This window comes from Oryzias latipes, chromosome 19 (assembly GCF_053564925.1).
Source record: "Oryzias latipes strain Hd-rR chromosome 19, Olatipes_Hd-rR_3.1".
Taxonomy (NCBI): Eukaryota; Metazoa; Chordata; class Actinopteri; order Beloniformes; family Adrianichthyidae; genus Oryzias; species Oryzias latipes.
Window position 1 is genome coordinate 5,135,022 of NC_136255.1, and position 14,770 is coordinate 5,149,791.

The window sequence follows — 14,770 nt, forward strand, 5'->3', positions numbered from 1 at the left end:
ACTGTTGTTGACATCAATCTTTAATGTTAGCTACTTCTGCAAACGAGTGACGTTGTTAACCGTTGAGTACTATTCTGCGCATGAGGGTCACTTCTGGGTCATTTCACGGTCACACAGGAGATCACAAAAATTCATATTTAATTGGAAATGTGAACGGCCTTGCAAAAAAAATCGTATTTTTTCAAAAATTCGGAATTTAGCATTAAGCCGTGCAGCGTGAACGTAGCCACAGCGTCACAACTGCCCTTAAGGGTGGATATGGGCTCTCTGCCGGTGAAAACTGGACAAACCTGCAGGAAAAATCAAAGTCGTAGCGCAGTAGTCCAGCCCTGAGAATCAAATGTTCATGCACATTGCTTTCAATGGACATGCAACAAGCGACAGGTTGTAGTGAACACTTAGTATAAGAAGGCATAAGTATGGGGGAAGAAGGTGACACAGGCACATTATTTTTCATTTTTCCAATGCCCCCTAAACCCTGCGCAAGGAGCCCATCATTGCTGTTCACTTGATAAAGACATGCTCCTTGCGCACAACCTGACAAAATTTTGTAAATTCAACAGCCAGAGTGTAGGTTGTGTGTCCTACAGGTGCTCACGTCTCACAGGCACACCCTTTCCATGTGGCATTTGCATGTGCTCAGTGAAGACCTGGTGCATACACCTTCCTAACAACTAGAGTGTGGCATAATGACGCCGTACGACAGCATCACCCGTACATCATAAGGGCATGCAACTTATATTTTCCTTACAGAAACTTTATGATACATTTACCGCATACACTACAATGGTATACTTTTCTTTTTAATGACATCCCTTGAGGCGGCCGTGCAAGCCTTAAGGGACATTAAGATGCAGCCACTCCTCCTCTCTACGACCCTCCATGGACCCAGACAACTCAAAAAACCCACAGCACCCAGAGGGGCCAACCCCCGATGATGCTACATTTACCTTCAAATGAGCGTTTCTGGCAGGAAACCAAGGACTTGGTCTGACCTCATCAACATATCACTTCTTCACTTTACAGTTTCAGACTTTAGCTTCTAGAGAACTATCTGGTTCTTGGTTTTTTTCTCCCAAGCACTAAATATATTCAACTTCTTTGTATTTCAGAGTCTTTTATTCCTCTGAAGCGGCTCTATATGGTCATCATGCATGACAGTATGATTCTATCTGATGATCTGACTGTGTGTGTTCTGCCTGACCAGGTCTCCACTATGGAAAAGAGAGCGTCCGGAGCAGCGGAGGCGGCGACCTTCACAACTTCATCTCCTCTGGCTTTGTGACCCTGGGTCGAGGTCATCAGAAAGGTAAACCGTCGCACCGTTGCTTCTTCCCTTCTCCGACAGCACAGCTGCCCCTATCAGCTGAAAGTGTGCTGTTTACCTGTTAATCCCCATGTTGCGTTGCACCTGCAACAAACAGGGAGGTGACATGTTTTCAGATCGCCTTTCCTTCACTCAGCAGTTCAGGAACCTCTGCCTCTGCATTTTGCAATTAAGCACAAACACACACTTATCTCCTCTGAACGTATGTGCGACACATAGGTGAAGACGGCCACACGGTGCCGCACACATTTCCATGACACACATATCACCTATGTAGGCGAGGTGTGTTTTCCTGTGATTGATAAACAACTTAGCATACAGTGAAGATTCAATTCGGTCAATTTGATCCCACACAAATCCAGGCCTGAGTGTGAGTGGATGTGTTGCACCTGTGAGGGTTGGGAGGCAGCCTCCTCTACCTGATTCCTTTTGAATATTAAATCTAACGACTGCACTGTTTTATAGTAAATGACTGCTTTAGCAGAAAGGTTCATAATTGAAATCTAATTAGGCTCCACTGCTGCATTCTTTAATGAGTTTCGGTTCTCCTACCCATCAGAACCTGCTGATTTCCCGCTCGTCATCCTAATCACCTGCTTTAATAGAAGCCAGGTCAGATTTATTTGCTGCTTGGCAGAACTGAGTGGATGCTCTTCAGCAGATTTCACGGCCTGGTTTCTGAGTGCGGAAACTGCAGGGGCTGTGAGGTTTCCTCCCTCTCTGCCTTTTAATGAGCAAACACTAAACTTATTTTGACATGAAATTAGCAGTTTTCCTCTTTGCTCTGCTTGTTTCATCCCCAGAGGTCCTGGGTTTCTCAATGTATTGCCAGAACAAAAAAAAAAAAGGAATATTCTCCCCATTGCTTTCTTTTCTACAAAAAGATGATTATGAAAGGGGAAAAAAAGGGCTTTTATGAATTTTGTAATTGCACAATCTTAATTCTTTTTTAATAGATTTCCTTTCTTTGTAATTAAAAAAAAAGATATGCAGCACTCCCACTCTTCTGTTTTGGGTATGGTTAGGCAAAAAGCATCTGCGCAGTTAAATGAGTGTTTGCAGCCTTTGATTCCTTTCCTGAAAAAGCAAATAAAACATGGCAGATTGAGATCTGTGAAAGCCCAGGCCTCCAAAATCTGCAAAGCGAAACAAAAACTACTCTTTCCAACATTTTTTTTTTTTTCTGACTTGATGTTACTGCAGGCCGAATGCTAAAATCAGAGGCAAAGTGGTCTGAAATTTGCCTTGGATATTGTTGCTGCTCAGTATTATCTCAGGCTTTTTGCTGTTGTACAATCACTCCTGGGCAGTGGAGGGAAACGGGCATTTTAATCAAGCCTCCTCCGCGCTCTCACCGCCTGCTGGAGGCTCTCTTTTAAATGTGCAAAAGCAGAATGTAAATACATTTCTCCCACATACAGCGGAGTCCTGGTACAACAACCTGGCCATATCTGTGTGGTGTAAGGATTTACAAATTGCCGGAAAGCTACTCTATCCACGACTTATCTGGCTCCGGCTTCAAACAGAATATGTGGATGGCTGTTTGAAAGTCCTGACAGATGAACCGGTGGGCTGATACCAACTCACGGGAAAGAGATGAGTCATATTAAGGTTAACAGCAAGTAAACAGTCTGGCAGGGCTGAAATCATACCAGCCTTCATTATTTTTTGAAGAGCTTCACACAGCCCGGTTTGCTCTGGCTGAGAGCTGCAGAGCAGAAAAACATAGATTCATATTCATTGGTCTGTCAGTGCAGAACACTCTGCTTCCCCATGAATCTGGAAACAGATGTTATCATTTCAGCTTCTTGTTTTTGTCACTTGTACAGAACAGAGTTCACGTGTTCGGCTCCTTTGGCTTTCTCGGCGTCTGTTTCTTTGTTTAATTATACAGGCAGAAAACGTGTTTGGTTGTTAATTACAGCACGTTATCTGTGCATGTTAGATAGGGGGCTGCACCCCGCGGTGGGGGCAGAAGAGGTCAGGGGTGTTGCTGAGTTTGGGAGCAGCTGGGTGCTTCACATCTGGGTGGCATAACAACCCGGTTCCTAAATGAGCTCAGCCAGGAGCGCTGAGAGGGGGGGGCGAATGTTCAAACGCAGAGAATTGCCTGCTTTAATTTGGCTTTTTGATGCACAATCTGTCCACGAGCTCTCAGCGTTTGAGATGACCCCAGCTTGCTGCGACCTTCAGCGGACCTACAAAAGGAGGCGGGAACTTGTGGGTCCATCTGTTTGAGCAGCAAAAGCCCTGCAGTTAAAGGCCGACTATTAAATTGTGTTTTTGGTATTTTTAACAAGTTCGTGAGATATTTTTTTCATCATGAAGGACATGTAAAAAGATTTTCAAATTGCGTTTCTGAGCATTTTCTTTATTCAAGTCATGAATCAGGAGCAGATGAATTTATGCTGCTTCAAAAGGATTTTTTTGTGATGTAGAAAATACTCCGCCCCATTCGGATGCATCCACTTGCAGACCAACAGATCCATGAACGTCTTTGTTTTCCTCATCCAAGCTGGAATCTGGATCAATACGATACGGGTGGAAAGCTCATATATTGCTTACAGTTTTTGTTTCACTGGTGGTGTTGGGTTGGGGGTTTGAGAGGCTGACAGTTAGTGGGAGACCCTGAAACAGATGGGAGACAGGAATTGGGGGAATTTTATATTTACAATGAACTGCTGCCGCTCTGCGAAAACCTTGTTTGAAAAAACAGCACAGGTTTCTGATTTTTTATTTTTAAAAACGGGACAATCATGTTACTTGTCCTCTAATTAGTATTACCTATCATTCCATTGCATTACTGTCAACATCTGAATTTCCTCTTTTTCTCCAAAAAGGTATACAATATTTATCTTCCTCTTGCATTTTTGAAATGTATTTTTTATGACTTTTATACTCAAGTGACACATTTGACCTCTTTTTAAGACCTTTATGAAAAGATAAAATAGAAAATTGCTGTTAAATCCTTTTTTCATTAATGTTTTAAACAGCCCGAGTCATTTTCTACATATTGACTCTTTAAGTCCTACTTTTTCTTATATGGCATTTTCATTTTATATCATATGAAATCAACAGAAGTGAATTTTTTCTATATACTGTATTATCTACAGTGTAAAGACCCACTTAAAAGCTTTTTTTTTCTTTTTTTTTTTAAATGAGTGTTGTTTAAAATCCAGAGTGCCTTTTGTAGTCTATCGATTAATTCTGATTGCGTTTACTGATGTGAAAGCGATTTTGAGAGGTACGTGACACTCAGTCAGTCTATTTTTTGGTCAGGTTGCAAATAAGGTTGGGTGTTACTGTGAATACACTAACGGTGTTGTAGTGTCAAGCTGTGTTTTTTTTTTTTACATGTTTAAACAAGTTTGGGAGTTAGCATCGTCAAAGTAATGTTTGTTTTAGCGATATCAGTTTGTTTTGTTACGTGTTGCAAACGAGGTTGGGTGTTACTGTGAATAGGCTGATGCGGCTAACGTGTGGCGGTGTTGGACTGTTGTATTTAAGCGTTACTAACAACGTTGGGAGTTAGCATTGTCACAGTAGCATCTGTTTTAGTGCTTTCAGTCTGTTTTTTTTACGTGTTGTAACCAAGGTTGGGAGTTAGAGGTATTGCAAACACGCTAATGTGGAGCTACTTCTACTGTAGCTACCATGTAACGTGTTAAAAACAAGTTCTAGAGTTACTGTAAACTAGGCCTGCACAATGTATCGCAAATTTAGTGCACATAAAAAGACAGCTAAAATTGCAATAAATGGTTACCTTAAATGTGCTAAAACAGTCTTATGGCAGCTTGAAGTATTTAACAAATCAAATAAATCCCTTTATGTCATTGACCAATCGGATGGAGCCCTTGTATGTTAGATGTAGACGAGGATCAACTCTTATTTAAATTAAGCTGTTGCAGTTAAATGGATAATGTTGTTTACTTTTATTATTTGTTCTTGTATCCCAAGTTATATCGTTATCGCGAAATTGATCTAATATGGAATATCGCAAGTTTTCCTCATATGGTTCAGCTCTACTGTAAACGCAGTTACTTTTTCTGACTTTAGTCTCAATTAATGAGTTTATTAATTTGCTGCGCCTTATAAATAACTGCGCCCTATAGTGCAGAAAAAACTGTAATTAATATTTAAAGGAATTTGATTCTCGTTGATGTAGTCTTAGATGGTTCAAAGAGGACAAAAAAAAAAAATTGATTTCCATTTTCTTAATGGAAGCGCAGATACTGCCGTAAATCTGTGTGATGGTTTCATCAGAGTTTGATGTTTCCTACATCAAATCATAAACTGGGTTCTTAATCTTCAGCTTGGGAGTGTCCACGAACAGAAGAACTGCATTTAAATGGAAGCTATCGGCAAAATCACACATTAAAAACACATTTGTTTATGATTTATCATAAGCTTTTTAGGCTTTAGAAGACAGCAAACCAAACATTGTCTTTTATTGTACAGAACCCAGCCGGTTTATTCAGCACCTGACGTGTTCCGCTCGTGACACGCACCGCATTACCCGGGTTAAATAAAACCTCCTCCAGTGCCATGCCGCTGGAAGGTTAACTAGTTTCACCAGCACGACTTTAATGGTCCCTGATGCTCAGAGCTGGCTCAGGCACGCTCTGTCTGAGGATTCAAACCCTTTTCCCACAATTCCTTTTGAAAAAGAAGAGCTGAACTCAGCTGTGAAATGATAATGATGACATTCCTAGCTTGAGTTCTGCAATAAATGTGTCCTCATCAGAGGTTGTGCTGCTTTCATTTATGTTTGAAATGTTTTGAAGATTAGGAAGTGTAGTTTGTAAAGGTGCGGTCTCATGAACTATTATTAGACAATAAAAACACTAAAAACATGTCATAAAAGCTTAAAATTTTGAAGATTTCAGGTCAAGTGCTTAGATTCAGGTCTTCTTGTTTTCTTTTGTGAAATGTAACAAACATGGACATCTTGTGGAAAACATTAGATAGAAACATGATTTTTTTAAACGAGAAATAGACCCCAAAGTCAATTTGAAATAGTAGAAGTGATTATTAACATCCTTGTAGACATAAGAGATTTTTCTAATCTTTTTCTGTTAGGCAATCACCCAGTCTGCTGATGAATATTTCCGTTTTAAGAAAAATCTAAGATTTTCTCATTTAAAGATCGAGAATTTTGCTGCTGCAGTTTTCTTTGGTTATTTGCGAAAAACCGAGTCACAGAAAAGTTCACAAGGTGACTTTTGTTCATCCGGTTCCTAATTAAAGAGTTAAAGCCTTCCTAGAGTGACAGTGTTTTGCCAGATCTAAACTTTTTCTAGCAGGAACAGCTGCTTACCTTGGTCCCGTCCCCTCGACCATCTGTCCAAGTCCATGTACGTCCCCACAAATCGCTTTGCTCCTCTGTATTCTCTCATCTTGTTGTCCAAAATTAGGAGGCAGTGAGGTGGAGGATCCTGTCAAGCTGAGCCCAGCTAATGAGCACGCTCCCTGATCTGCTGTGTGTTTGCCGCTGTCAGGTGGGACTGCACTCTAACGCGGCCTTGAATAAAATGAAATAAAGACTGCAGAACTCAGTTTGAAGCGTCAGAAATGCTTGAAACCGCAGAGAAGTTTTCTGGAAACCAAATCTCAGACAAGAGATGAGAGAGATCTGGAGAAAACTTTTTCTGTTGTTTGCTGGTGGTGGGGGTGCAGCTCTGGGACACATCCACACTTCAAACCAGCACGGCCCAACTGAAGCGTCATCGCTGTAATACATCCAGAAAAATGTAAGCAAAGATAGAATATCCAACTGCAGACTTTTTGTTGTAAATAATTTAGGAATTATTCCCCTTCAGGGACTATGACCACTGATATAAAAAAAAATTGATTCAAACAGTTTATTCAAGTTTATTATTTTTAGGAAACACCAGTTTTAGTTTTTTGTATTTATGAGCTGCACGTTATAAGTCGAATGAGGCTGTTTCATATGAAGTCTAGGGCACAAATAAAGTTTAAAGCAGCTGGGGATATTTTACAGAGGATGAAGATAAACTTAACCCATAAAAGTTAAGAGAAAGAGGAAGCTAATTATCAGGTGTGGGGGTTGACCCAAAATGCAGAGACGGAAGGTACGCGGTTCCAAGTAAAAGGGGTTTAATCGTATAAGAAAAGGCGCTGCTGAGCAGTGAAACCAACAGGGTAAATAAAACAACTGACAGGGTACACAGGCAGACAGGGAGGCATACAGTATGGACCAGTACCAGAGGAAGGCAGAGACAAGACATATACACCGACGGGACTGACGAGGCAGGTGAAAACGATCAGGAGGGATTGGGACCAGGGAAGTCAAACTCAAAACTAAGACATGCAGGAAGAAATCTTCAAAATAAAACAGGAAGCAGAACTAAGGCATACAGAACTCTAATCACAACAGTAAGCAGAAAGCACAAACTAAGGCATAAAACCCTAATCACAACACTAATAAAAAAAATGAACACCCACCTCAGCCTCGTACAGACCACTTCATGAACATATTGTCTAACATGAAACCAGTCCGTGGCCTTTAAAAGGCTGGGGCCCCATTTGGATTAGGTCATCATGTCTCCGCTTCCCTTATGATCTTAAACTCTGAACCTCTGCTGTCTCAGTTGGGTGAATGGATCACTCAGTAGTTGTTTTTTCAAAGTCTCTGTTCTGTCGGTTTGGTAACCCCTCAGGTTTCAAGATTTATAGCTTATTTAACCCTTGTGCTATCTTAGATGACCCCACCCTTACATTGACGTGTTCTCCCTACCATGACAAAGGTGGATAAAGGTGGAAAGATTTCATGTAATCTATGGACACCAGTGAAGATCACTGAAGAAAAAAGGTTCAGAGCACTGTGTAGTGGGTCTAGATCAGTGTTTTTCAACCTTTTTTGAGCCACGGCACACTTTAACATTGACAAAAATCCCGCAGCACACCAGCATTCAAAAAAAAAAGGAGAAACTCAGTCTGTATTGATGTACAGCCCCTCCAAAATCTCATGTGCATTTTTTTGATAATTGTGGCAGAAAAAGCTGGAAGTTGCAGCTGTTTTTTTTCTAAAAGATGTAATAAAAGTTACGTTAGAAGATTTAAAAACTGTTTGATTTGTGTTCGTTGTGGTTTCAAGACGTTAAGAGGAGAGACTCGTTGTGCGCCGAGACGCTCACGCTGTCACTTTTAACCCAATGCATCACGGGAGATGTAGTTCAATAATCCGGCGAAAGCAGAAAGACGAGCGTCTCTAAGCTTCATCGTTTTGCTCACTTGTTCCACGGTCTGACACCGGATTCTGTGGAAAGCTACACCGCTAAAGACGAGCTTTAGCTGGTATTTTTGTTGGAACTGAGAGACTTTATGAGCAGAATTCAGAACAAGGAAGTCAAGACTTTAGCCACTTCTGATTGGTTAGACCGAAGACATGTGATTAAGAATCCAAGAATGATTGGCGGAGACAGTTAAAGGGGCAGGACTTTTCCTAAAACAGATTAAGCTGCGGCTAAATCGCAGTACCGTCATTCTTATCAAAATGTCTTTAATAGAATCAAATAAACACAAAGAAAAAGTATTTTATGATCTTTCATATTCCTAATTTCTTTGTGTTTTATCAGGGCCTGTAAGGATGAACAAAGAGCTGATTTCCTGGAGATGGGAAATGTTTTTAGATCAATTAATGAGGGCAATTTTCCACGGCACACTTGACCATCTTCCACGGCACACTAGTGTGCCGCGGCACACTGGTTGAAAAACACTGGTCTAGATGACCCAACTCCCAATGTTAAAGTGCCTAGGATACCACAAGGGTTATAATAAGACAAAGTATGTCTTTTGTGATGGACTTTGTTCCCCCTGCTTCCAGCAGGTAAATCAGAAACATAATGAAACCCTAAACCCATTGTGTCTGTCACATGACATGCTCAAGGTGACGCTGGTACCTACAGAGTAATACCTGATGTTTTTGTGGATTCAAATTATCGCTTCATCCCCCAGCCAATATCTTTAAAAAATGTTTTTTAACTGGTATATTGTTTGCCCTCGCTGGGTGAGGAATGAATCCATCAGAGATGGACAGATCATGGTAAATGCTTTGGTGATAAATGCAGAGAGGCAGATGGAGTCGGTTCGGACATGTTAGGAGGAGGAGCAGTGATGAAGTTGGTAAAAGGATGCTGAGGTTGGAGCTACCGGACAAGAGGTCTTGAAGAAGACCAAAGAGGAGGTTCCTGGATGTAGAGAAGGAGGTCATGAGGGTGGCTGGTGTGAGTGAGGAAGAGCAGTACGACTAGATGGGTGCACATGATTCACTGTGGGGACTCCCAAAAGGGAGCAGCTGACGGGCAAAAAACGAAGAACCTTGTGGTTCATCAATTGCATAGATGTTTGTTGGTTTAGCCTGCATCCTTAAAGAATTGTGGTAAGCTCCAGTGACTCTTTGACACTATACAGGATAGTTTTGCTAATGGATTCATGGATATAAGACGCGTAAAGAAGGAACAGTTTACTGAGGTTTGTGATAAATACATTCTAAATATTGGAAATTCCTTCTCAAAATGTATCAAATCAATCTGTCAAAAGGTTTAGATATTGGCTGTTTTATTTTCTTAAAAAATAGATGTATCTTGGTCTGTGTGGTGGTTTGATGTTTGGCATATTTCAGATAAAAAAAAGTTCTAAATTTAGGATTTATTTTTTTGTTCTATCTCATGAAGTCTCTTTATTTTTGTGAAGACGGAGGGCTGAACGGCCTCTCACTGCAGCTTGCAGAAAAACTGGATGCAGTTTTGTACCTGAGTGTTCCATACCATAATGTACTGTGACCCAGAAACCAGCAAACATTAACTGTTTTTGTCACAGAGTAGCTGCAGCAAACTTTCCTGTTCATTCACTGTCACCAAGTCAAACTTGGCATCGTGCATCACTGTCACCATGCCAAACATATTTCCTCTGTGCTGGAACGTGGAGAGACTGAGAAGCTCAGTGGGATGGCGTTCAGACTCACAAACCTCAGCTCTGATGTGACCAGATTACACCCTCTGCACTTTGATTGACTAGGATAGTCTGCGTCAGACAGGAGATTGACAGCCTGCTTGCAAATAGGGTTGTTTATTTAAAAAAAAAATCAGCTTACCAGCTGTTTTTGGTTCAGTGCATCCATTTTAATTATTTTTCCATATGTCATTCTTGTTGATATGAAAAAGCCAAGCCACAGCATCCGGGGAAGTGATTAGTCCAGACAAAGCCTTCCTCCTTGACTCACTTTTTGTTATCCTTCATTACCTTTCTAAACCCAGCTTTTAATTCTGCCCAATGGAGGAAGCCAATTATTGTTTTCTATGAATAAGATGTGCCTGGAAGAGTGGCATTGGTGATGGAGCAGCAGAATTATTCTGGGATGTTATCATAAATTGTTTTCTTTGCAATGTGGTTTTAGGTCCATTAGCAAGTTGTTCTGCAACACAGTTAATTAAAGAAAGAAATTATTAGCAAATGGGGTTCAAACCTGCATTTTCATTTGGTTTCCATTGACAGTGAGAACTTAAGGACCAACTATGAGGAACATTTTGTATTTCGGTGTTATTAACAAGTTCTTGTGGCATTTTTCCCATGATGGAGGACATATACAAAGACATTAAAGCATAAAATTGCATTTGTGAATATTTCTTTATTCAAATCATTGTGAGTCAGTAGCAGATGTAAAAATACTGGTGGAAAAAAAAGCCTGTAGGTGTGACATCAGACCTACTACGACAAGCCACAAGCCCCCTGTTCTGCTCCATTCTGATGCGTCCACTTGCAGACAAATAGATTCATGAAGGTTTTTGTTTTCCTCATCTGAGCTGGAATCTGGATCACAACCGTACGTCTGGATGGCTCCGGAATTGCTCGCCATTTTTGTGGCACCTCTGGTGTTAGGTTGGGGTTATGAGGGGCTGTAAGCTAGTGGGAGAGCGTATTGACACATAGCTCTCAGAATTGGGGAGAGGGAGGTGGGGTAACTCCGTGCCAACAGTCCCGCCCACAACAAGATCAAAAGATGTTTGGAGTGGGACTTTAGTTCGATCTTTTGAATCAATTTGATGCTCATTGTAAAAAAAACGGCTTTTGATTTAAATTCAGGAGAAACTGTTAATCACCCCAATCATCAGTCTTCTTCTTTCTCTTTCGGCTTTTCCCATCAGGGGTCGCCACAGCGAATCATCCTTTTCCACCTCACTCTATCATGGACATCTTCTACCCTAACATTAGCCAACTTCATGTCCTCTGTTAAGACATCCATGTATCTCCTCTTTGGCCGTCCTCTTGCCCTCCTGCCAGGCAGCTCCATCTCCAACATCCTTCTACCAATATATCCACTATCCCTCCTCTGAACATGTCCAAACCATCTCAGTCTGGCTTCTCTGACTTTGTCGCTAACACAGGCAACATGAGCCGTCCCTCTGATGTGCTCGTTCCTTATCCTGTCTAACCTGGTCACTCCCAAGGAGAACCTCAACATCTTCATCTCCGCTACCTCCATCTCAGCCTCTTGTCTCTGTCTCACTGCTACCGTCTCTAACCCATAGAGCAGAGCTGGTCTCACCACTGTCTTGTACACCTTTCCTTTGAGTCTTGCTGGCACTCTTCTGTCACACAACACTCCTGACACTTTCCTCCACCCGCTCCAACCTGCCTGCACTCGCCTCTTCACCTCTTTTCCACACCCCCCATCACACTGAACTGTTGACCCCAAGTACTTAAACTCCTGCACCTTCTTCACCTCAGCCCCCTGTAACCTAACGCTTCTACCTTGATCCCTCTCGTTCAGACACATGTATTCTGTCTTACTACGACTGACCTTCATGCCTTTTCTTTCCAGAGCAAACCTCCACCTCTCTAGCTGTTCCTCCACCTGCTCTCTACTCTCATTGCAAATTACGATGTCATCCGCAAACATCATTGTCCAGGGAGATTCCTGTCTTACCTCGTCTGTCAGCCTGTCCATCAACATAGCAAACAAAAAAGGACTCAAAGCTGATCCTTGTTGTAGTCCCACTTCCACCTTGAACTCCTCTGTCTGACCTACAGCACATCTCACCACCGTCATACTTCTCTCATACATGTCCTGAACTACTCTGACATACTTCTCTGCCACTCCAGACGACCTCATACAGTACCACAGCTCCTCCCTCGGCACCCTGTCATACGCCTTCTCTAAATCTACGAACACACAATGCAGCTCCTTCTGACCTTCTCTGTACTTTTCCATCAACATTCTCAAAGCAAAAATGGCATCAGTGGTGCTCTTACGGGGCATGAAACCATACTGCTGCTCACAAATCTCCACCTTCTTCCTAAGCCTGGCTTCCACTACTCTTTCCCACAGCTTCATTGTGTGGCTCATCAACTTTATTCCTCTATAGTTGCTGCAGTTCTGCGTGTCACCCTTGTTCTTAAAGATCGGAACCAGAGCGCTTCTCCTCCATTCCTCAGGCATCTTCTCACTCTCTAAAATCCTATTGAACAACCTCGTTAGAAATTCCACTGCTGTCTCTCCTAAGCACTTCCATACCTCCACAGGTACGTCATCAGGACCAACGGCCTTTCCGCTCTTCATCCTTTTCAGAGCCTTCCTAACCTCATCCTTTCCAATCTCTGCTACTTCCTGCTCCACAACAACCACATCTTCCTCCCTTCTTTCCCTGTCATTTTCCTCGTTCATCAGCTCCTCAAAATACTCCTTCCATCTTTTCTGTACACTCTCCTGGGTTGTTAGCACCTTTCCATCTCTGTCCTTAATCACCCTTAAGGGTGATTAAGGACTGAATTTTGGCTGAAAGTCAGCATTTGTCAAGATGGCTGCCGCTCGTCCAGACGGAGTTTCATGCACTCCAGACAACTGTAACCAAGGACATTGCCAACTTAGGGAAACCGTTCAAAAGCTTAGACTGGAACTCAGAGAGAAATCAATTCTGATAGAGAAAATTCTCTCAGTATCGACATCCCAGTCTAAGTATATCCAGCAGCTACAGCATTCCATTAACACCAACCGCTCCCTTTCTCAAACCCTTCCGTGGTTTGGAGAAACCCCCGCTGAAGCCCATTCCACCACTACGGACAGCAACATAATTCAAATATGTGGCCGTAAAAACAACGGGTGGGAACGGATGGACGGGGCACCGAGCACCACCAACACCAGCTCTGCACTGCTGGAGGCCAGGAGTCGACAGGACCTCCATGAGGACCAGGCTGATGCCGGGCCCAGGGCTCCAGCCCTCTGCTCTACGCCCAAACAGTCGTGGGCTGAGGTGACACGTCGCGGCCGGAGGATCTGTGGACCCGAACCCGACACAGCCAGTTCGGGGAACCTAGCGCTGACCAACCGCTTTGCCCCGCTGGCTGAAGACCTCACCGCGGCGTCAGCGACCCGAGCGGGCTCACCGGGACCGACATCGGGCAGAACGCCTACCGTGGCATCCGGCTCTGCTGCTGGTCCCAGCCAGGCGACGACTCCCGCTACCACCTCTACGGATCCAACGGCGTCTGCTACTTCGGTGCCCGCTTTGCTGGAGCCTGGCCGGCTCGCCCTTCTTCCCGGAGCCGCGGCACTGGCCCAGCCGCCCGGATCCTCTGCTGTTCCGCTGGCCCCCGCCACGAGAAGGAAACGCCGCCGTCTGCTGAAAGACGCGGTGGCCCGACGCTCAGGCGAGCTTCCCCGGGGCTCGCGCGCCGCAGCCTGCATCTCACCAGCTTCAGGGGATCCACTCTCCACAGAAAAACCAGGTCTTCACGCTGGAGTTCTGTCTGCCCGGAAACATCACTATGGAGCTCCCATTTCTCCACCTGAGCCCGCTGGAGCGGAGGCCGCTGCTCTTCACCCCGCTGCTGTCGCGGGGAGACCCGCTGGAAGACCCGGACCTGTGCAGCAGCCCGTGCTCATCGTGGGAGACTCCGTTGTCCGGCATGTCCGGGTCAGAAGGTGCCACACACACTCACTCTCTGGAGCTGTCGTCAATTACATTAAAAACTCTGCTCACCAACTTTCTGTCAAACACCCCTCTGCGGAGACTTTTATCATACATGCAGGCACCAACAACCTGAAACTGCAGCAATCAGAGACTCTGAAAATGGACTTCATCCATCTGATTCATACCATCCAACAGTTAAACATAAACTGTATCGTATCTGGACCACTGCCTGCACCCCGTTATGGAGACATCATGTTCTCACGCGTCCGTCAGCTTCACATTTGGTTAAAAACATACTGTCATTCCATAAGCATTCCATACGTTGATAACTTCACAACCTTTTACAATAGACCATACCTCTTTAAATCAGATGGTTTACACCCCAACAATAGTGGTTCCCGTCTTCTCAGCATGAGCATTGATCTCACCCTCCGTTCTTTCAAAACCATATCCAGCTGACGGTTGAACCAGGACATCCACACCCCTGACTCATCATTCTCTGCCATTCAGC

At 43.5% G+C, this 14,770-nt stretch overlaps 1 protein-coding gene across 10 annotated transcripts in view; it reads left to right on the plus strand.

Moving 5' to 3' along the window:
* Positions 1 to 14,770, plus strand: part of shisa6b (shisa family member 6b) — a 109,520-nt gene that overhangs the window by 16,956 nt on the left and 77,794 nt on the right. For all 10 annotated transcript variants that reach the window (XM_020712009.3, XM_020712006.3, XM_020712010.3 and 7 more), the window contains exon 4: positions 1,208 to 1,309. In XM_020712009.3, coding sequence (XP_020567668.1) covers positions 1,208 to 1,309 — 102 coding nt within the window. The remainder of the gene's footprint in view (positions 1 to 1,207; positions 1,310 to 14,770) is intronic.